Source organism: Nelumbo lutea, chromosome 4 (genome assembly GCF_056320005.1).
Source record: "Nelumbo lutea isolate HS-2025 chromosome 4, American lotus-T2T, whole genome shotgun sequence".
Lineage (NCBI taxonomy): Eukaryota > Viridiplantae > Streptophyta > Magnoliopsida > Proteales > Nelumbonaceae > Nelumbo > Nelumbo lutea.
Window position 1 is genome coordinate 94,872,737 of NC_142687.1, and position 24,179 is coordinate 94,896,915.

At 39.9% G+C, this 24,179-nt stretch overlaps 1 protein-coding gene across 6 annotated transcripts in view; it reads right to left on the bottom strand.

Annotated features, from left to right (window-relative positions):
• LOC148861949 (amine oxidase [copper-containing] gamma 2-like) overlaps window positions 1-14,231 on the bottom strand; it is a 28,612-nt gene extending 14,381 nt beyond the window's left edge. For 2 of the 6 annotated variants that reach the window (XM_088984712.1, XM_088984714.1), the window contains exons 1-4: window positions 12,685-14,231; window positions 5,449-5,562; window positions 4,883-5,332; window positions 4,182-4,279 (exon numbers count right to left, since the gene is read on the bottom strand). In XM_088984712.1, coding sequence (XP_088840838.1) covers window positions 4,182-4,279; window positions 4,883-5,332; window positions 5,449-5,562; window positions 12,685-13,992 — 1,970 coding nt within the window. In that variant the 5' untranslated portion in view covers window positions 13,993-14,231. Of the gene's footprint in view, window positions 1-3,278; window positions 3,766-4,181; window positions 4,280-4,882; window positions 5,333-5,448; window positions 5,563-12,684 lie in introns of those variants that run through there. The other 4 variants (XM_088984711.1, XM_088984713.1, XM_088984715.1 and 1 more) reach the window with 4 other exon arrangements.
• Window positions 14,232-24,179: the final 9,948 nt, after the last annotated feature.

Below are 24,179 nucleotides of genomic sequence, written 5' to 3' on the forward strand. Positions count from 1 at the left end.
CTGTCACCGCATGCGCATAGCCTCGGGAACCGAAGCGATGATCTTGACAAGCAACGGTCAAGGAATTAATTGCCTTGGTTCACCCTTTAGCACCGGTCCAACCAACACCGTAGATGCCCGGGGTTCACCTAGGACCACCGGTCCAATTAACTCCTTTGGTCTCCTCAAGGCGCCAAGTAGTAGATGCCAACCAAAGGAGGCAATGCCGCACCTCAACCAGGAACTCCACTCTTCGACTTCGGAACTGGGGGAGTGGTGTTGGGATTCTGAAATTTCATTAACAAGTTCCTCAACTAAAGAACAGAGGCCCCGACTTCGTAGCTCGGCACCTCCCTCGACACGTCATTACTGAGCATCATGGAGGCCCCCGACTTCGAAGCTCAGCACCTTCCTCGACACATCATCACCGAGCATCACAGAGGCCTCGACACCGAAGCTCGGCCCCCCTCATCGGTGCGGCATCATCGGGCATTAGAAAGCCCTTCCTCAACACCATGCAATATTTCAACTGAGGAACGAAGAGCCCTTCCTCGGCACCACAGGAACACCTAGAACTCGAAGCTCGGCCCAACACCTCGGTGCCCCATCGAGCTACGTAATCGTGCAACACCTCGACCGAGCACTCCCCCTCCTCGGCTCTAGAACTGGGGGAGTGGTGTTCGGATTCCGAAGTTACAATTCTTGGAGTTATGCAGCTTGCGGTTGAAGGATTCCTCGGCCACATCCCACGTTGCATGGACCTCAAATTCTAGCAAGTAGCGAGGAACATCAAGTGGACTAAACGCTCAACCAGACTTCAACTAAACTTCAACTTGGAGTTCCTCAGCCGAGGAACAAAGCATCCTGCCGCACTAAACCTTGGCCGAACACTTTGTGCCTCAACTTCAAAACTGGGGGAGTGGTGTTCGGGCCATGGCTGAGCTGGTCCAAAGAGACACGTGGCCGACAAGTTATTGCCCGGTCAGCCTAGCCACATCAGCATAGCTTGGCCAACTCCGCGGTATACATTGACTCCGCGGCCTAAGCTGAGCTATGCTATTATTGTGTTCCCCCATCTTATCCTCTCAGCCATGTTAGCTACACGTCATGAAAATAAGCGTAACTACAGATAAAGAAGAATAGGGACAACTCCATCGAGGATTAGGACTCTATCCGAATACCTCAGCAGCTGACTTCATCCCGATAACCCCGGAAGTCCAATCCAACTAGGAAACGGAGCGTCGACTATAAAAATGTATTCCATGCTCAAGGTAATGGATTCTAACTTTTGACACCCGTACTTTCTCTTTGCTCAGCCCAACACTCTCCTTGCTCGGCCCGGCCTTCTGCTAACTCCTACTGACTTGAGCATTGGAGTACCTACTCGGGGATAACTCCTCAGGCCTCTGACATCTTTCTTGATCACAGGTCTTGAAGTGCGACTCAGTCCTTCCACTTCAACTCCGCCCTGTTGGTAAAGACTATCTAGTTGTTCTTCTCAATATGCTCACCACCTCGAATTGATTAGCATCACATCGCAATTGTCGTTTGTTGTTGATTTATGGTAATTTCTGGGGCATTTCTTTCTTGATTTTTGCATCAACCAAGTACTTGGGTGTTTTGTCATTGGTGGGGGCCGTTTCTTTTTGTAATGGATGGCCACCACCCATAAATAGTTTTAAGAATTATTCGATTGGATTGATGATTTAAGAGGACAAAAAAGTTTTTTTAAGAAAATATAGAAAGTTTTGATAGGTATTTTGGTAATTTAACGTATTTCATTATCAAACTTAATTATTAGGTGGAATTTGGATAATGGACAAGTTTGGGGGGCCTAAGTCGCAACTCGCAACATAGGCCTCTCCTTATGAAGAGTTCTCCAGCATTGAATCATCATCCCCGGCTTTCAATCAGTACTAAGAACGCTCACCCGAGGGGAGTAATTTACCCAAAAGAAAAAAATGGGTAGAGAAGATTTATGTTCTTCTCATCTTATGTTTCCAATATTTACATAGTTTTTCTCACATTTTAGGGAGTGTTAGGATCGTGTAGTATTTTTGTTTTATTTAGTTCATGAAGACAACCGGTTAGACTTGGCAGTTGGTTTGAGTGGGTCAGGTTCGGGTCCAGTCATGGCACTTTTGGGTTGATTTCAGGTTGAACCGAGTTATGCATAGGGTTGGCAAATTATAGATCCGGACCCTAAATGTTTGGTTAGAATTGACCCATGGAACAATTTAAATCAACCCTAAAAATAAATAAAATTTCAAAATTTAGTCTTTACAATTCTAAACTTAAAAGAAAAAACTTGAAAATTCAAAAATTCAAAGAATAAACAATAAAGAATAAGAACTAAATACTGGATATTAAAGAGTAAAAGCTTTTAACAATACATAAATAGTCTCAATTAGATTTGACAATCGAATCATTGGGTTGACCCATGACCCAATTTTTCTAGAAATATTTGTCTCATAAATTGTTAAAGTAGTATTGATTTATGTGCACATATTTTATTATTTATTCAAGCCACTTAGGTTCTATTAGACACAACACACAAAAAAAAAGTAAAAAAATGGTGATACCATTGAAAAAAAAACATCAATTTACATAAATTGAGGGGGTTAAAGTAGATGGTTTTTTAGTAAATGTCCCAACTAAATAAAAAAAATCATCAACTGCATGCTTACTTGGTGCTACATTTATAAAAATAAACAACCACACTTCCAAACACACAAGGTCATCAGCATTTTAATTCAGTTAAGTTTAGGCTAGGGGTATTTATGGCACAGATATGAGAAAATTCACTAAATTGATACTCGGGCTCCGTTCTTTTCAATATGTACATTTACCGATGTTCTTTTATTTCTAAGATAATAAGACAATGATCTTTTAGCAAAAAAAAATTTATCCCATCATAGTGTTGATAACTTTCTCCTCAAGTGAAAAAAGCTATTTATCCACCTGATATCTAAATCGAGAAAAATAAATTTTCCTTTATTTTTTGTAGACCCCATATATAAATATTAAAAAAACATGGTTTCATGATAAATGTAACCAAAATCTCATTAATAACTTCTCCCTTTCAAAATCCAAAATAACGAATGAACCTTCAATGTATTTTCTACCTGACCTAAACTTAATTTTGTTGTTCCCCTTTTTTGCCAAGACAAATACCTATATTACCTTCTTCTCTTTTTTCTACACAATCTTTTTTTGGGTGTTATTGACAAAACCTATTTGGATACTGTGTTAAACGTATGTTAATGGTGATAGATCAAGCATCATTAAATCTCCACAACTAAAAATAATCAAGTGGTTCATATAAAAAACATAAAATCATAGGGTTTTCTACAAATACATACAAAACAGAACAAAACAAAAGAAGAGAAATAGGAGTTCACATTTCAGCCCCACAACATCCTACAGCACATCTTCGTGTGCATCATGAACACCTCTCGGTGATGATATCATCAATTCTGATACTATAATATTTCCAATACACAACAGAGATGTACTGTGGGTTATGTGGCTGCCCCTTGTGGGGCGGAGATGTGAACTCGAGAAATAAGCGCTGATCAGGCTGAATCAGCAGCCCTACAAACTGGTAGGTCCTTGGGAAACCTAGGTTGGGCTTGGAGGATGGGATTCCTCTCGAAGAAATTGACGGGTTTCAGGTCGAAGCTTGATGAAACTGTAGGCATGATGGGGAAGTCCTCTTGGCAAGGTATGTGGTGGAAGCCCAGAGTGTACCACACTACAATGTCTCTGTCTTCAATTGGACGATTCCTGCATTATCATTGTCTCATTTTAGTTTTTATTTTTTAATAATTAAATATTTTGACAAAGATCATCACGGTTTTAAAACCGTTGTTGATCCTGATATTCAGACTGTTTGGTTCGGTAACTGTTCAATCAATCAATTTTGTATTACCTCAAGCCCGGCTTTTGGCCAAAAACCATCGAATCAGTCAATGATTCATTGATCCAGATGGTTAAATGTCAACTTATTGGTTTATTCAACGGTTTTTGACTTTTTTTTATTTTTTTCTCAAAATGGACCGTCCATTTAGACTGAATGGTCGAAACATCGACACAGAAACCGATAACCAGAACAATTCCAATTTCGAGTCATTTTTTAAAACATTGAAGATCATTACTCTTTGTAACTCAAGCTTATTGATCTGTAAATTGTGTATTTGTACCTCGCAGACCAAACAGCAAGTGTGTCGTCCCCTTTGCTCTGATATGCAAGGAGTCCGCTGGCCCACTGCTCACTCCGGTTGTATGGAGTCACCCAAATCTGATAAACATAACAAACCAATACTGTAGCATTTAGAGAGCGCCAAATGAAGTTTGAATCTGTTTGATTCACGGAAATAAGGATTTTGAATCCGAATTAGAATAAGAATGGTTAGATTCTAACTATTTGATTGGGTGGAATTTGAATTCAATTCCCATTTCTACTGGATTGGCATTATTCTCCCATTTAAGGGATGACATTCCCTATCCCTCTCTTGGGAATGAGGGTCTCTTTAGTTTGTAGTTAGAACCAGAATTGGAATTGGAATGATCAATTTCTATAGTCTATTTGGTTTAAACAAGAATTATAATGAGAAATGAAATAAGTTAGAATGAGATTTCATTCACGAGAGAAGGAGAGGGATTAGAAAATGACCATTCCCTCAAATGAGAAGCATAATGTCATTTCAGTAAGAATGAGAATGATCAGATTCCAATTCCACTTAACCAAACAGTTGGGATCCGATTCTGATTAGGAACCCTATTTCCCTAAATCAAATGGTCTATTCCAACTGATTCCAATTCGAATGGATTTCAATTCTGACTGCGAGTCTCCGACTACGAACTAAAACATACTCAGAGAATTTTAAGATTTGTAAGATACCTGATTATTTGTGAATGCACTTCGTTTTTGGGGAGGATCATCGAGGTCGAGTAAGCTAGCAGCCGTGGCGCCGGGAACAATCTTGTACCCAACTGGATTCCCAACCCTAGATGGCCTGGAAGGATTGACGACATGGAACTCCGATGGGTCATAAAGCTTGAGCTTGATCTGAGCATCCTTCTCCGTCTTCGAGACATGTCGCTTTACCTTCAGATAACTCTTCCTGGGTGATTCTCCAGGTGTAGCCTCTTCCTTGACGAGATTCATTTTCACAAAAGAGTTGTCTGGACCATCGATGTCCATGTCCAGGTAGAACGTGACGTAGTGGTCGTGTACTACGCCGATCAAATTCTCTGACACCAAAGTTCCGGCAATGTATTCTTGCTCCGCCACTTGATTAAGATTCTGGTAGGCTGTTGCTTTCACCATCAACATCCCAGTAAGTGCAACCTATTTGTAGATTGATGTAGATTGCTTAAGAAAGGATATTACTAGAAAATGAGGCAAATTAAGCTTTAACTGATTAATTTAACCAAATGGAAGAAAAGTTTATTGTTTTGATGAACCTTAATTCGAATGAGACCGTCAGTTTGAAACTCCCAATCTATAATGTAATCGTAGTTTCCCACGGATGCTGCCATTCTAACCACAAGAGTGACTTTCGGCCTGGATTCTCGAATCTGTCCAAAACCAAAGTCCGAAACATTTAGTGGCGTTGATGGTTTCTGGGTTGTGTTGTTAGTCTGCGTTTTGAGTGTGGCTTGTTTCTTTGTTATTCTAATGAAATGTTCTTAGTTCTTACTGCTAGGAACATTTTTTTTAAGGCAAAATCTCAAACATTTGAATTATTGGGTCAGCTTTCGATTTATTACGTGTCGGTTCAAAAATTGACTTGAGGGCCACTTGTTGAATCATTGTTTTTTAAACGAGAATACCTTTTTATATTATATTATTATATTTATTTGAAAATTTGAAGAAGTAATAATATTTAAAATAAAATAAAAACAAAAAAAAATACATATTTCTCGTGTACACAGAACAATTTGGGAATACATATGATTGGTCATAAAGGGCCCACAGCCAGAAGACACTAAGGCTCCGTTTGAAAAGAGTACAAATGCAAATATGTACAACCTAAATACAAAAAAAATAATGTAAATTATACGGTTTTGCACTTGCATTTGTATTTCTTCCAAACTCAGCCTAATGTTTTCAATGTGTTGTCATTTTATTGTTAATAGATCCAAACTAATGTTACTCAATCTGAGGTAATGCACGAATTAAGGAGGGCAATCAGATAGTCCTTGCTAGCAGGTCAAGGCCGAGCTTCAATGATGAGGCCGTGTTTCAAGATCTATGATTAAGAAAGAAGTCAAAGGCCCAAGGAATTACCCTCGGGTAAGAACTCCGATGCTCAAGCTAGTAGGAGGTTGTAGGAAGGTCGGGTCGGGCTATAAGGATGCCGGTCCGAGCTAAGTAGCGGTGTAGGTCTCAGAAGTTGGATCCCTTACCTCGAGCATGGAGTACCTTTTTATAACCAAAGATCTGTGTCCTGATCAGATTGGGTTTTCGGGGTTGTCGGGATGAGGTTAACTGCCGAGGTATTCGGTATAGAGTCCCATTCCCTAGCGGGATTGTCGGAGTGCCTTATGGGTAAGTGTGTGCGTGCCAAGGTGATCTCCGCAAATGCCCTCGTGTATTTTCCTAAGGACGTAGTCTGCCTCGACTGGGAGGAGACACCTCAAGTAGGGAAGCATGTGGGAACGACGATAGAGTTGACCCTGTATCAAGCAATACCTGGTTACTCTGTGTTGGAGTCTTCTTGCTTCTACCCGATCCTCCGGGAGGTGCCCTCTCGAAGATACTTGATTATGGGGTTCATCCAAGATGATCCATGTTGCACTGGAAGGATGAGGATGGTTGATGGTGCGATGCTTGGATGGCCAGCGTGTCTATCTAGATAATTGAATCGAGGTCGATCTGCGGCAAGCTGGCGAGCTTTAAAAGGGTGTTGGCTCGAGTGTTCTCGGCTCGAGGGATCTGCTGGATGTCAAAGTGCTTGAGCTACTGAATTGGTCATGGATTTGGTTGACCATGAGCCGAGAGTCACTGAAGGCCTCGATTTGTTGTGCCCCGAGGTCTAAAGCAAGGTGGAGCCCACAATTAGGGCATCATACTCAGCCTCATTGTTGGACTATTTGAACTCGAACCTAAGGGCGTGTTCCAACACTATGTCGTCCGAGCTGAGGAGGATAAGGCCGGCGCCGCTACCCAACCGATTCAACGAGCCATCAACATGGAGGGTCCATGCTGGGGGCAGTGGGGCTGGTTCCTACACTGTAAATGTGCATTTTGCGATGAAATCTACCAAGAAGTGGGCTTTGATCGCTGGTCGGGGTGCGTACTTGATGTCGAATTCACTCAGCTCCACGCTCCACTTGACAAGGATGCCCGACACTTCCGATCTCTGTAGCACCTGCTTGAGGAGCTGGCTGGTGAGTACTCGAATGTTGTGGGCCTTGAAGTAGGGTCTGAGTTTTCTAGCTACGGTGACAAGGGCCAGAGCCAACTTTTCGATATTGGAGTACCGGGACTCTATGCTATTGAGGACTTTGCTGGTGTAGTAGATCGGCCTTTGTACTCGGTCCTCTTCTTTGACCAATACTAAGCTGACGACCTCATCCCCGGCCGAAAGGTAGAGCAATAGTTCATCTCCTAGACTCGGCTTAGTCAAGAGGGGTGGCGAGCTCAAGTACTGCTTTAGTTCCTGGAAAGACTGCTCACACTTTTCTGTCCCATGGAAGTTCTTCGGCCGTTTGAGTGCTTTCAAAAAGGGGAGGCATCGGTCTGCGAACTTGGACATAAACCTGCCAAGGACGGCTATTCTCCTGGTGACCCGTTGCACTTCTTTGTGGGTCCGAGGGGATGGCATGTCAAAAATGTCTTTTATCATCTTCGAATTTGCTTTGTATCCTCACGATGTTACCATAAACCTCAGAAACTTGACAGAGCCAACCACGAAGACTCACTTGGTTGGGTTTAACTTCATCTTGTACTTTCTAAGTGTGTTAAAGACTTCTTAGAGGTCGGCCAGGAGGTGTTTGGCCTTTTTGCTCTTCACGAGCACATCGTTGACATATGCCTCCACGTTCCTACCAAGCTGGTCATTGAATACCTCGTTCACCAGCCGATAATAGGTAGTGCCAGCATTTTAGAGACCAAAGGGCATTACCCTGTAGCAGTACGATGCGATTAGTGACAAAGGTTGTTCGCTCTTGGTCGTCTGTGTCCATCCGAATCCGGTTGTAGCTTGAGAAGGCGTCCATGAAGCTTAGGAGCTCGTCCTGCTGATGCATCGACGAGTTGGCTGATCCATGGAAGGGGAAAGTTGTCTTTGGGACAGGCCTTATTTAGGTCAGTGAAGTCGATGCAGATTCTCCACTTTCCATTGGCCTTCATCACCCTCACTACGTTGGCCAACCAACCGAGGTATTTGACTTCTATACTTCCTCAGTGATCACTTGCCACCGCTCTATGGTGAAGTTTCTCTTCTTCTGCTTCACAGGTCGGTAATGGGGGTCGACCCGTCGAGCAACTTCTCTTGTTACTTTGTGTCTTCATCTTCTCCGGCCACTTGACATAGTTGTAGTCGCGGATTTGCATCAGAACTTCAGACCACAGAACATTATGTGGCGTGAAATTCTGATAGGTCGGCGGAGGGGTGCGAGGTCTATGGTCGGTCTGGCGATCTTGCCTCTTTTGGTCTTTGTCTGACCTCTCGGACTTTCGCTCATCATTTTCTCTCATTTTTTTGTCGGGTTTCTCATCCTCGTCTCTGATCTATGCCTGGGCCTCTTCAGCGTTGATATACTTCTACGTGTGGCTCATTAGCGCAACAAACGTTTGAGGAGGATTCTTGGAGATGGAGAAGTTGAATAGGGAAGGGTGGAGTCCATGTTGTATGGCCGTCACCGCGACTGATTGATTTAAGTCCCTAACTTGAAGTGCTTCTTTGTTGAACCTCGCCTAATAGTCTCTAAGGGACTTCGCCCTTCTCTATCGGACCTGCATAAGGCTGATCGAGGTTTTCCAATGCTTCTAACTAGCTGTGAACTGTGCCAGGATTTGGGTCTCCAGTTGGGCCCATGACGCTATGGACCTCGGCAACAGGGAGGAGTATCATGCCAAGGTTGGGCCTTGCAGTGTGGTTACAAGGGCTTTGCACATCAGTCCCTCTGACGCACCATGTAGCATCATCTGGGCTTTGAGCACCGCAACATGGTCAAATGGGTCAGAGTTCTTGTCGTACTTGTCGAATTGGGGGGCTCACCATCCAACAGGGGGTACCTCATCCACTATGTCCTGGATGAAGGGTGGCTCCTCTTTGATATGCGCGATGGCCTACACAAGTTGGTTTACGGCAGGATTTGCACTCTTATGGGTGCAAGTGTGCTCTAACTCTTCTAGGCGTTGCCGGAGCTCTTTAATTTTGGCATCTCTATTGTTTGGGGTTGTAGTGTGTATGGCCTCCCTTTTGGGTCATGTGGGGTGATCCTTGACTGAGCTTGACTCGATGATTGAGACTACGAAAGGTAGCGTCCTTTTGCCGAGCCTTTCTTTGGTAGGAATGCACGCTGACTAGTATGTCTGGTTATGGTAGTCCCGTCCTTCGGGAATGGGCAATGGTAGCGGATTTTCGAGTTGTGTCTTTCCTCATATGCTTGGACCGCTCTCCCCTTACGTCTGACTGGCACGCTTTGGGGTCCTTAGTCTGAGGATCGTCCTTTGTGCGCGTCAGTGCATGAGGGGGGACAACCCAGTTGGGTGGCGCGGCAGACCCTAGTGTTTGCATGAATTCGAAGATCTTATCAACCTTTTATGCATGGCTGGGAATTGCACTGGATCTACTACAGCCGAAGGGTGTGGGACGTCTTGGTTCTCCCGAGACAGGGAATGGCCAACTGATCGTTCAGACTGGTTTTTAGGCATCTTAATCGCTTCCTTAATTGCGTGGCGAGGAATGAGATTTTCAGGAAAGTCTTTTAGTGTCGTTCCCACAAACGACTTCAATCTGATGTTGCTCAATCTGAGGTAGTGCACGAACCGAGGAGGGCAATCAAATAGTCCTCGCTGGCAGGTCGGGGCCGAGCTTCAAAGACGAGGCCGCGCTTCAAGATTTGCGATCAAGGAAGAAATCAAAGGCCCGAGGAATTACCCCCTGGTTAAGAACTTCAACACTCAAGCCAGTAGGAGGTGGTAGGATGGTTGGGCCGGGCTATAAGGATATCGGTCCGAGCTAAGTAGTGGTGTAGATCTCAGAAGTTGAATCCCTTACCTCGAGCATGGAGTACCTTTTTGTAATCGAAGATTCGTGTCCTAGTCAGATTGGGCTTTCGGGGTTGTCGGGATGAGGTTAACCACCGAGGTATTCGGGATAGAGTCCCATTCCCCAGCGGAGCCGCCTTCCTTATTCCTCTTTATCCGTAGTTGTGCTCATCCATATGACGTATAGTTGACATAGCTGGAAGGATAAGATGGGGTGCCGTAGTAATAGCATAGCTTTGCCGAGCTAGCCTGATGTGGCTGGGCTAGGCCGACGTGGCAGGGTGACAGTTGGGCGGTCACGTGTCTCGCAAGGCTAGCTCAGCCATGACCCGAACACAAACCAATATGGGTTTTGTTGCAAATAAGTGTATAAACTTGGTTATGTGACCAATCACAATTAAATATGTTAATCTTCTATGCACATGGGCCCATACAACATGTAGCTCTCATACATACAAAAACCATTGAATGGGTTAATGGATCGATGATTCAACCATCTAAATAAACGAATCATTGATCAATTCAAGGATTTTTAATCAGGAATCGAATTTGGGATAAAACGAAACCAATTGTGTAAACGGTTTCAGAATTGAATAGTCCCACCCTATGAGTCAAGGGCAGTTCGAAACCATGATCATATCTTTTTGGCATATAGTCGAACCTTTGTTCAAATAGCCCAGTTTACATTCTTACATTGGCATCAAATTTGGACTTATTGGCCCTTTCTCAAGGTGGATGTTAGAGCCACCCCATCCACCATTCAATTTTTTCTTTTTGCTTTTCTGCTTTTTCGAAAATGACAGTTTTTTTGAAAAAGACAGATTCAAGGCTTCTCATCTACCATAAAAAAATAGGAATCACATATTTGATGGATTTTAGCATATAAAGGCCACTTTTTAGAGTTTAATATCAATAAAAGTAATCTATTTAAAAGAATTTCAAAAATAGGTTAACCTTTTAAAAATAATATCAATAAAGGATAAAAATACTATTCATCTTCTTATTCTTGCGATTTGTTCACCAGAACCGCTGTACGCTATTGCCGCCCTCCGTGCCTTTGTCCACCTCCGCCACCGCCTCTAGCAATGTGGTGACCAGAGGCAGAGGTGGTGGCAGTGGCACTGGTGGTCATTCCTTTGCCCGCCGCCGCCCCCACCTCTGTCTCCACCCATCTTTGGCAACGTTGCCAAAGGCGGAGGCAGAGGTGAGCGAAGGTGGTGGCGTTAGATAGAGAAATCACCAGCGCCACTGCCACCACCTCTACCTCTGGCCACCTCCAGCAAAAAAGGTGGAGGTGGGCGGCAGCGGGCGATGGTGGCGGGCGGCGCAGACGACGGCTCTGGTGAACAAACAACAAGAAGAAGGAGATGAACAGTGTTTTTGCCCTTTATTATATTATTTTTAAAAAGTTAGCCTACACATGACAAGTTAGAAGAGAAGTTGGAAAATGAAGTAAGCAGAATTATTACTCTTGACAGTTGACACTGCCATAGTATAAGTGAAATTGGGCCTGTTTATCACAAAATGTGACTCACACCAATCTCAACCGCACGTTTTAGCCTATGAATAAAAATTTACAATTTTGGAAATGTTCTAGTCTTCTAGATGCATAGATGGAACGGTGCTGTGAGGTATGTTTGTAGTGCACTCAGTGAAGAGCAAATCCGAACTCAGGTAAATGTTGAATACAGATTTGCTCCTCATAGAATGCTCTTCACACCAACCTAAAACTGAAGTTATACGATCTGCTCCTCATAAATAGGTGCCTCACATGCACATCCATCATGCATTGGGAACATCTCCAGTGAATATTCATTAATAAGTACGGGAGATGTTCTATATTTTGTGAGGAGCTAATCCCTAATTTAAAGTGATTTGTTGGTTTAGTCCTGGCAAAACCATCATAACATATTCATATACTTTTTGCAGCTTGTATATTTTTATTGGAATGGGATTTGCTCCTCACTTTTCAGCGCCTCACATGCACATCCACCGTGCATTGTGAACATCTCCGGTGAAAAAGAACTTATAAGTACGGGTGATGTTGCCCATGAATGGTAGAATGTGCGTGCGAAACGCGTGTGAATTGCCTTATGTGAGGAGCAGATCGAGCTCGTTTTTATTCGAGTGTACATCTGCGCCTCAAAAAAGCCCAACATACATGTCAGCGTGTACTGAGAATATCTTCCGTACTTGGCCTTTTGGAGATGTTCCTAATGCACGGCTGGGATCGGCTGTGGGGCGCAGAATGAATTCTTTTATTCGTATGTTTTTAGTTGAATAATTTTGATGATTCTGTGGGGACGGAATTCGAATTCCTTTGCTCCCGGGAGGACCTTCGAAAAGCTCAAGCTCGAAAGCTTTTTTTAGCCCATCAGGCCATCGGGCCATGCACCGACGCCGGCCGCCACCACGCAAGTGGCAACGCAGGCATCAGCATAATCTACAGCTATAAGCTTCCCCTCTTTAAGTCTTACCTCCATGCCGGTGATTGGGCTCTCGGAGTGCCGCCAGGCGATGTCCCCAGAATAACGCTCAAATACACAGACCATGTTGGATTGAACATAGGGATTTCCGTCAGGCCCAACGAACACGCCGTCCATGTAGTGAGACTGACGAGGACAATCGTTCAACGGCACCAGCGGCATTGCCGTGAAGCCCATGCCGTATTCGCCTGCATCCATGTAAGTCTTGAAGTACCAGCCATCGCTAGGATCCATGTATGGTACAAACAGCTCAGATGAGAACCCTTTGTACATCACACTTCTCAGCCTCTCTCTGTCGGAATCCCAAACCATGGCTCGTGAAACTATGACTCCGGCTCGTTGGTCGGCCTTCAGGTGGAACTCCCAGTTGGCCCACTTTATGATATGCCCATCTTCGACGCCGAAGCTCGGCCCTCTGGGCTGCTCCATGGATATGGGATTGAGCTGCTGGTGGAGTGGCTTCTTCTTCTGTGCCTGGTATCGATAGTCCGTGCCGGCGGCCTGGGGGATTGGGATGCCCTGGCCGGTGTTGGAGATGTGGATGATCTCTCTCGCGTCAACGTCCACCGTCACGGTGAGCCCCTCGATTGGTCTCATGTAGAAATTGGCCGTGCCATGGCTCGAGAAGCATTGTACCTTGAGGACCCTCCTCCCATCTTCACTGGCTCCATACCACCCAGTGGAAAGCGGTATGCAGGCAACATTGGATAAGTCCACACCCCGAGCAGTGATAATTCTTCCAACTTCTCTGTTCGCCAGCGTTACGTTTAGGACACCAGCCATGTCATCGACGGTCAGTGAAGGGTAGCCCGAGGCTGGGTTGGTCACATGTCCGGCGACCTGGTTGGACTCCAGACAGACAGTGAGGATGTGAGACTGGCCGTTCAGAAGAGCAACCACGGTGGCTTTCCTGGGAGGAAGAGGATCTCCTTTCTTCCATCTCAACACAATTGACTTGTCTGGCTCGTCCAGCGCTACATAATGGATCGAGGGGGAGGGGGAGGAGGAGGCGAAGGGCGGGTAAGATGAGAGAATTACACGGACGAGGTTGATTTCTTGGAAGGTGAGGGGATCTAGTGGATGATGAGGGCTCTCAGTTAAGTGGTCTATGGATTTGGTTCTGGGTGTCTGTGAGAAGAGATTTGATTTGGCCCGAATCCGGTTCTTAGAGATGCACCATGGCTTGTAAACAGAGCAGTCGAGAAGTTCGAAGTTTTCTAGAGGATACAGTACAAGGAAGAGGATGATGAGACCGAACAAGAGAAGTAAGAAGAAACGAAAGGATGGAATAGTTTGCATCTCTTTCTCAGAGAGGAAGGAAGAGAAGAAGGGCACAAAGCTTTTACACAGGCACTTTATTCTCTCTCTTGAGAGGAAGGAAGAGAAAGAAGGACACAAAGCTTTTCCACACAAGACACTTTGTTAAATGGCCATGGGCTGATTGCTAGTACCAAATGGCCCCAGCTTCGTGTGAAGTGTAAGAAATTTAGGTTCTAAAGGAAAAAATAATGTCTCCATAAAAAAGCAATGAGTGAAGAAGTAGCATTTCAAAAATTGTTATTGTTTAAAAAGCAATTAACAATTAATGAATATTAACTTTGAATTATACCTATTGATCATACCCGATTGAATCATGAGTTGATCACATCAATGGTCAGTATCACACCAAAAGGCAAAGTTGTCTTTTACAAGCAAAGTGCGCTTCATTGCACCGCATGCATGTGTGTGCACGTTGCACGATATCAATCCTCTATACTCTCATCTCTTTATCTGAGGAGTGTAAATCAGCTCCTATTAAAAAATCTAAAACAAAACTTTAATTTTTCAATGTGGGACAAGTTAAAAAAACTATTTTTGGTAAGAAAAGAAGTTATTTTATGGCAAAGTGCGTTGTGGTGCACTAACGGGCACCTAAACTTGCTATCGGACATGGTTTTTAAAACCGAACCAGTCAAGGGTCCGGTTATTGGTTCAAACGATCCGACCATTCGACTCGAACAATTGGCCCATTTTGACAAAAAATTAAAAAATTAAAAAAGAAATAAAATTTTGAAAAATGATCAAAACAGTTCGAACAATTAACCAACCGATTTAATGATTTAGCAACCAAAATCAACAGTTTTGAAGAAAAACATAACTGGTCTTGATTTTTCCAATCCAACCGTTCAATCGGTCCGATTTTCAAAACCATGCTATAAGAGCTTGCAGGGTGCCGCTCGATTAACGCGTTAACAACAAGCAACGGATTGAACGCTAACGCTCAATTAGGCTCGAAAGCCGGAGTGCACATGGAATCACGAAGGAGCTTTATTGCATTCGCTTTGCAGGAGATTCCAATGAATCGGTGTGTCCCATCTACAATTGGAGTCTACTGAGTATTGATTGATCCATCAATCACAGAGGTTCCGTTTTGTTCGCGGTAAGAATCGTTGGAATCAAAATCGGAATCTCTTAGAATTTGAGTCAAAATCGACTACTTTTAATGTTTAATTCAGACCAAAACCGGAATCCAATTCATTGTTATTCGATTCATTTGAAATTACAATAGATACAAAATGCCGAGAAAGGTATATGTGCTATTCATTTGAAACTAGAATATTACTTTACTACCCGTCTTTTATTGTTTTATTACTAATTTATTGTTGTTTCGAAGGATTCGTTAAAGTGATTGATTTATGAATTGAAGAGCACAAAAGCTTTGAAAATGGTCCAAACTTCAATTACAACCATTAAATTAAGGGAAATTTTTCAATTTGTGCCCTCTAATTCGGGTATAGGATCATTTTAGTCCTTAACTTTTAAAATGCCATAATTCAGTATGCAAATTTTTAAAACGTGTTAACCCACTACTTACTATTATTAACTAGTTGTTAATTAGCCATTAAGTGGCATTTGAAAAAGATACAAATACCCTTTGAGTTTTATTTAATTTTCTGTATAAATAATTTAAACGTTGATAAAAAATTAACAGTCTCCAATCTTTGCCTCTTTTATTCAAGAAAGTCACTATTTTCAAAACCAGATCGAACTGGATGGTCGGACCAGAAAAACTGGGAACCGGTCACCTGGTTCTATTTTCCTCCAAAACCGCTTTTTCCCCCAAAACCATTTATTTTGGTCAGCAAACCGCTGAATCGACCGGTTAATCATTCGACCCGTTTGAACAGTTTTGACTGTTTTTCAATTTTTTTATTTTTTTCGTCAAAATGGGCCTGTCATTCGGGTCAAACGGTCAGACTGTTCAAACTGGAAATCGGTTCATTTTTAAAAACCATAAAGAAAGTTAACGTCATCAAAATGCCCACTAAGGCATGACCCCAATTATGTTGAATAGAAGAAACAAGGATTTAGGATTAATTTTTTTCAACGTTTAAATGATTTATAAAAAAATTAGATAATACTTAAAGGGTATTTGTATCTTTTTCAAATATCACTTAACAGTTGATTAACAGTTAATTAACAATAAATATTAGATTGACATTATTTCAAAAGTTCGAACTGAATTATGGCATTTTAAAATTCGAAGACAGAAATGATACTAGAGTGTTACGGATGTGGTAGTGAAGAGGTTAGGTGATCTTTGATGCCGGAGTCTCTAAAACAAGTATCAGCTTTACCTACACCGTAATAGAGGCGCAATGTGAATGATGGGGGGTGAGTCTATTCTTCACTACCCCACTCTCATTTGCGCTTGTCGTAAAAAGTCATTAGATCTGTCATTTCCATTGTATGCTGCCAAAAATAATTAATTAGTCACATTCCTTTCTTGTTAAGGACAAGATTTTCGGAAAAATACCAATGCAGATTTCTGATTTACACTGCACGGCTATAAATATTTAAATCACGGATACCAAACTCTATGCATTTATTCTCGTTCATGAATTGGCATCAATTCAGAGCTGGCACTTACCCTCGTCCATGAATTGGTATCAATTTACATTAATTGAGAACCTAAAAATTCTGACAATACTGTGAGTATTATAAGATTTTTTTTTTATTAGTCAGATTCATTTCTTATCAAAGACAACGCAACTACACATTAACATTTCTTGTCGAGGATAAGACTATAAGATTTTTTTTTTCAGAAAATTATAATAATTTTTTTAGTAAGTGTTGAATTAAGGGTCTGTTTGGTTTGTAGTCGAAATCAAAATCGAAATCCTTAAGAATCGTAATCAGAACTGTCTATTCCCATAGTTTGTTTGGTTCAGACAGGAATGGAAATGGAAATTGAAATCATCAGGAACAGGATTTCATTCCCAAGGGAAGGAGGAGCAGGGAATGGCCATTCCCTCAAATGGGGGAATGCCATTCCAGCAGGAATGGGAATGGGATTCTGATTCCACCCAACTAAACAGTTGGAATCAGAATAACCCATTCCGTTTCCAATTTCAGACCCCTATTCCAATGAACCAAACATGGCCTAAGAATCTTCACATTAGGCATGTCTTAATTCATGTGAGAAACTAAATAAAACTATATAAATGATGATGAAAGGAAAATTTATTATTTGCTCCCTAACAAATTAACATTGTTACTGTTTAGTTGTACAAATTATAGGCTATCTAATATTTAATATGATGACATAAGGATTAAAAAGAAGGGAATTTGTCTAAAACTCAATATGACATTAGCATTTTTCTTAAACTCACTATAACTTTTCAAAACATGCAAAGAACCCCATGTTAATGAGTTTTTGTACCATTGTTAAAGCACGACAAAATTAGTGATCATTGACAAAGTTATTTGCAATTTTCATGACCAAACTGCCCTTGAATAGTGAAGAAGGAGGAGGAGAAGGGGGGGGGGGAGAGAGAGAGAGAGGTGAGTGGGTGAGCTGCATTGCAGTTTGGAGAGCCCTATTCTTTGCCGCTAGAATGAGGAAGATGGTGAAGGAAGAAGCACATGTTGCACTGTCAATTTGTCATTAAACATTGAAAATGAATAAAGTTAATTGGATTAAAGAAGCCCCACCAAAAGGCATAAGAGTTTACTAAATAAACTCTGCGACATTGGCGCCACTTCAGCATTTCCCCCATTATGTGGATCTGTAGGCATAGAGACTTGTAGAAGCAAGCCTTGATTTAAGTGTGTGCCTACCACTAGGGGGAAACTTTATTTTAACGTTTCTCCAAAGGGATAGATATTTATTTATTGTTTTGCTGATGTGGTGCCTAATGGCGCATAATGGCTTCTTAAGTGTCAATAAACAGATTAGTTATTGCTTTTCTCGGTTTTGCAAACAAATCAAATACAAAAGTTTAGTGAATAAACGCCAAACACATATTGGATCTATCAAAACCCATAAGAGTCCCATTCAATTCCCCTTCCTCAACTAAGAATAATCCAATTTGACTTCAGAGGATAAGTGGCTTAGCTGTGTGTTTTATTTCTCCCTGATTTTTTCTAGATTTGTGTGTCAGGCTAAAGAAATTCATTCAAACTTGCCAAAAAGGACCCGTGTTGATTAGAAAGTATAACCTAGTTTTGGTTGAGTTTGGGGTTATGAAGGTATATTTATTTCATTGATTTTGTTTTGGCCTTTCCTCTAAGGAGTGATTTCTATGTTGTCCGGTCAAATGCAGAGGTGTTCAAATTCGGTTGATAAAATGAAAACCGAACCGAATTGAACTGAATAAGCTAATATTTTAGCTGATTGAAATTGGTTTTTAGTTCTGGTCGGTTTTATTTTTTTTTTTAAATCAGTTTTTGGTTTTGGTTCGGTTTTTTTTTTTTTTATTGGTTTTCGGATCTGGTTTGGTTTGACTGAAATTTTCAATCTAACAGAACCAAAAACTGAAAACCGAATTAATGTTGTAATTTAGTTAAATATATTAAACATTAATGTTTTATTTAATACCTTTTGCTAATTAATTATTATATTTCCCAATGAACAATTTGCCAATTCCCCATTGGGCTTTATGCCTATTAATTAAAACCTAGGCTCATTATGAATTGTTTATTAATTATTAATTGTTCATTAATCAATAATTATTTTTGAAAATGGCTAATTCGCAATTGGCATTGGGATTTGGGCCTATTGTAGCTTTTAATTAATAATAGTTAATTAATTAAAACTATTGGGCTTTGGGGTCATTCTAACTTTTAATTAATAATAGTTAATTAATTAAAACCATTGGATTTTGGGGCCATTTTATGTTTTAATAATAACACTTGATAAATGCTTATCATTTATGTGGCACCAAGGTCCAACTAACCCAAACGGAACTGAATTTTGTTAGGGTTGGTTCGGTTATTGGGAATGGTAAAACCAAATAATCGGTTAGGTCCTCAATTTGAACCAAACTGACCAATCATACACCCCTAAATGCGATTACCTTGAGATCGAGTAAAGTCCTTGGTTTATCTTCAACTTTCCGACTGCAAATTCCCAATCCGTAAATCTTCTTGTCTTGAAGAGCGACTTTAGTGGACACCGAGTGATTGTATCAAATTAGATGGGCTTAGGTGATCGGAGTGTCAAAGTCTCTCCAAAGTTTGATGTTCATGTATGTTATGTAATTCTTCATTCAATCCTCTATGTGAGATGTGTTTTCTCTTGTTTTGTTTGTCGGAGGTTATTCAGAATTTCAAGAATCTCCTATCTCCCTCCTTTGTTTGGTTTTGTGTTCTTTCTCTTTTCCTCCCATTTCATGTAGGAGATTCTTGCCCCACATTGCTTGGAAAAAGAGTTGGCTTTGAGTATATCATTAGGATTGCTCTCCCTCTAGGTAGGGGTGCTTTTCACGCATACGCCCCGATCCAGGTCGGGTCGGGATGAGGCACAGGCGTAGGTGCATGTGTGTGTGTGTATGTGCTTGTATACGCGGTGTCTCGATGAACAACTGCCTTGTATTGTCTTCGAGAGACACTTCTCTCTGAAAAGACACATCTATATTCACTCGGGTGATTGAGAACACTCTATAAATAGAATGGTGGTCAACCCGGTTTTACACAACAATAAGTTCACAGTTCTCTATTTGTTTCTTTCTTGAGCATCATCTTTGATTGGTTCATAGAGGTCTGGTAAGCGAATGCACGTCTACCAGTGGCCTATGTGCTGTTTTATCTTGGTGACCAATTTGTAATCACCCGGCTACACCGTAGGGGAAAATGTGGTATTAAGGAGAGTGAACAAGTGGAACAACTCAACCCTCCCTTCTTTGCAATTCTCTGTTTCATCTTCATAGTTCAGCAACATTGCCGACAATATGGTTTGGAAAGCGTTTACCAATAAGTTTCATTCTACCTTATTTACATTATTTATCCAACAATTTTAAAACCACATTTATTGAACCTATCTCTGCTAACCCCGTTATGAGGAACCGAATACTGTCAACAGTAATCGATTTCTCTATAATTGAATATTTCAATGGAACCAACTACAAGTGTTGGAGACGATGCCTTCTGTTTTCCTTAAAACAATTAGGGGTAGCATTTGCTTTGGTTGAACCAAACCCAGTGAACATGGAGGAATCAATCCATTCTATTGTTGCAAAACAATGGAACACAACTGACCACCTTTGCAAGAACCACATCTTGAATTGTCTATCCAATAAGCTACACAATGTTTACTCATCCTACAACTTTGCCTATGAAATTTGGAATGCTCTAGACAACAAACATGCTTTGGAAAATGCTAGAAACAAAAAATATGTCATTGCTAATTTCCTACATTTTACCATGAAAAAAGACATGAATGTGTGTATACAAATAGATGAGTTTCATGTGCTTGTCAGGGAACTAGCAAAGGAATGCATGATATTGCTAGATAAGTTTATTGCTGATTCTCTCATAGAGAAATTGCTACATACGTAGAATGATTTCGAAACAAATATGAAGCACAAAAGAAAGGACACTACTTTGGATCAAATAGTGGTCCGGATCAAAAAAAAAAGAAAAGAAAAGAATAGGAAGAAATTGAAGATGAGAAAAATCAGATTTCCAAAAACAATCTAGTAAAGGAAATGACTACAAAATTCAAAAAGAATATGAATGTGAAAAATGATTAGAAATTCAAGAAGAAACAAAAGAAAGAAAAATGCTATGTATATAGAAAATCTGAGCAATACAAGAAGGATTGCTACTACCAGAAGAAAAAAGATTTTGGGAAACCAAAGGCCAATTTAACTAAAGATGTCATTACAACAATGGTTACCAAGGCAAAGTTGGTTGATAAACCAAAGAAGTGGGTATTTGATACTGGTGTTATCAAGCACAAATGTGGAGACCACGGATCCTTCAACAAAATAAGACTAGCAAAGAAAGCTACTCTTGAAATTGACTTCAAGAAATATCCTGATGCTGAATGATGTACTACATTTATAAGAAATTAGGAAAAAACTTGGTATCAGATGCACTCCTCAACAAAATAGGACTAAAGCTCACATTTGAAGCAGACAAAGTTGTGTTTACTAAAAATAATGTATTCATTGGAAAAAGATATAATGTTGATGGACTGTTTGTACTAAACATTTTTAATATTATTATGAATAAGAATGATTCTTCTTCTACTTATATGGTTGAATCTTTTGATATTTGGCATGCTAGACAAGGACTTTGTAGTGCTCCATATTTAAAATAATTATGCAAGTTAGGAGTTTTGAATATTCCTATTAATTTTACAAGTGAAAATTCCAAGAATGTGTAGAAGCCAGTGTTTTCAACCCACTGTTAACCCGGTTGGTCAAAACATTCGAATTGTCACCCGGTCGAGATCCTGGGTTTGGTTTAATCAAGACCCTTCAAATGGTAAAAGACCATTAACTTGGTCAAGAACCTTTTCAACCTAGCCAATTCAACCGCTAACCCGTTCAACCTGGTCATAGGGTTGAGGGTTGCAGGTTGCGGTTTGCACACTCAATGTATGTGGACTTTTGGAGGCCATAACTTTGCACTTCGATTCCCGATTGGAGTATTTTTTATTTTGGGTAACTTTTAGAGATCTATGCATCCAAGGGACCATAGGCACCTTGCCCCGCTATTTTCACAAAAAAAAAAATTAGCCTCAAATTGTAATTTCTAATATTTTGTATAAATAAAAAAACTAAAAATTATTTAAAAATATAAATTAAATATAAAAATACATATAACATATCTAAAGCATATTTATACATTATTTATTGATAAAATATATGTTTATACACATATATAAATATGTATATAAATATATATACTTAATACATATATATGATGATGTGGAATGATCTAAACCGTTCAACTCGACCGGTCAAACCAGTGACCCGCGACCTGGAGGCAAAATGATTTGGCCACTGGATTGGTTTTTAAAACATTGGTAGAAGAAAAGTTCACTAAAAAACCTCATAAAAGTGTAGAAAAGGAAACTGAATTACTACAACTTATACACAATGATCTAAGAGATCTTAAGTTTCATAAAACTAGAAGAGGAAAAAGATACTATATAACCTTTATAAATGACTTTTCTAGATATGCAAAAGTAGTCTTACTTAAATAAAAATATGAGGCTAAACAAGCTTTTATAACATATAAGGTTGAAGTAGAAAATCAATTATGAAAGAAAATAAAAAGACTTAGAACGGATAGAGGGATTGAATGTGATGGAAAAATCATCAAGAAATTCTTTGAAGAAAATGGAATTATATATGAAACCACAACCCTTACCAACCTAAATCTAATGGAGTTGCATAGAGACTTAATACAACATTAAAAAATGATGAATGTTATAATAATTAGTTTAGGTGCACATTTGAATTTGTGGGGGGAAGCAATCCTAATAGTTCGTCACCTGTACAATAGAATACCTCCCAATAAGAAAATGACAAATACCATTTGAACTTTGGAATAACAGGAAACCCAGTTTAAACTAGCTAAAGGTTTGGGTTGTTTAGCAAAAGTTCAAATATTTGAACCTAAAAGAAAGAAATTTGGACCCAAAACCTGTGACTATATGTTTATTGGATCTGCACAAAATAGTGTAGCTTATCAGTTCCTTGTAATTAAAATTATTGATAATGTTGTGGAGAACAACACAATGATTGAGCCCTGAGATGTAGAATTCTTTGAGCATATTTTTCCATGGAGAAAATAAACAATAAATAGGGAACTTTCTCAAGTCCATAACAAAAACTAAGAACAAGAGTTCAATGCTCAAGGAATCAGTATTTCACTTAGTAAAGGAAACACCGATTCTAATAATTAAGAACCAAACTTAAGAAGAAGTAAAAGACAAAGAAAAGAAACAAACTTGGGTGAAGAAATGTTCACATTTCTTATGGACAAAGACCTGGTAACTTATCAGGAAGCCATAACTTTCACTAATGCAGTATTCTGAAAAAAAAGGCATAAAAAAGGAAATAGACTCTTTAATCACTAATAACACTTGGGAACTTGTAGATCTCCCACCTGGAATTAAGGCACAGGCTGTAATGCTATGTCTAGTTTGAAGGAAAAAGTAGGGAAAAAAATGAAAGTTAGGGAAATTAAACATTTACAAATCTTGTATAAATTTCCATACCTTTTCTTTCTTTTCCTTACATTTTCTTTTAAAACCAAATATAGCTTAAGTGGATATTAGAGAAAAAATCTAAAACTAGATGACACCATAAATAAATCCAAAGCTAGAGTATTTGCAAAAGGCTTTAGAAGAAAGAAAAATGTGATTTCTTTGACACATATTCACTTATTGTAAAGTTAACTACCATTAGAGTCTTATTTGCTATAGCATCAATTTACAAATTGTTAGTTCATTAAATGGATGTAAAAACAACTTTCTTAAATGGAGAATTGGAGAAAGAAATATACATTAGGCAACCTAATGATTTTATAGTGCTAGAACAAGAGAACAAAGTATGTAAACTGATTAAGTCCTTGTATGACTTAAAATAAGCTCCCAAACAATGACATGAAAAATTTCATAATGTGTTAAAAATGAATGAATATAGCAGAAATGATTTTGACAGATGTATCTACAATAAGATTGTAGATGATAAAGGAATCATGATCTGCCTATATATTGATTGTATGTTAATAATGGGTACAAGTCTAGAAGTGGTAAAGAAACAAAACAGTTTTTAATGTCCAAATTTGACACTAAGGACATGGGTGGGGTTAATGTAATCTTGGGGATTAAAATCCATAAACAAGGAAAATTTATTCTCTCCTAATCACACTATGTAAAAACTATACCTAGGAAGTTTGGAGACTATGACTATGAACTAATTAAAACACCACTTGATTATAATATCCACTTAAGAAAACATGTAGAAGAACATGTTTCAGAAAAGGAATATGCAAGTATAATTGAATCTATGTCCTACTTAATGAATTGTACAAGACTAGATATAACAATAGCAGTTGGAAAATTAAGTCAACATATTCTTAATCTCGGGAATGAACATTGAGAAGATCTAGTAAGGTTACTAAAATATTTGAAGAGTATAAAAAACTATGGTCTACATTAGTTAGCTTTTCCTCCTATATTTGAAGCCTTTATTGTTGCAAAGGAT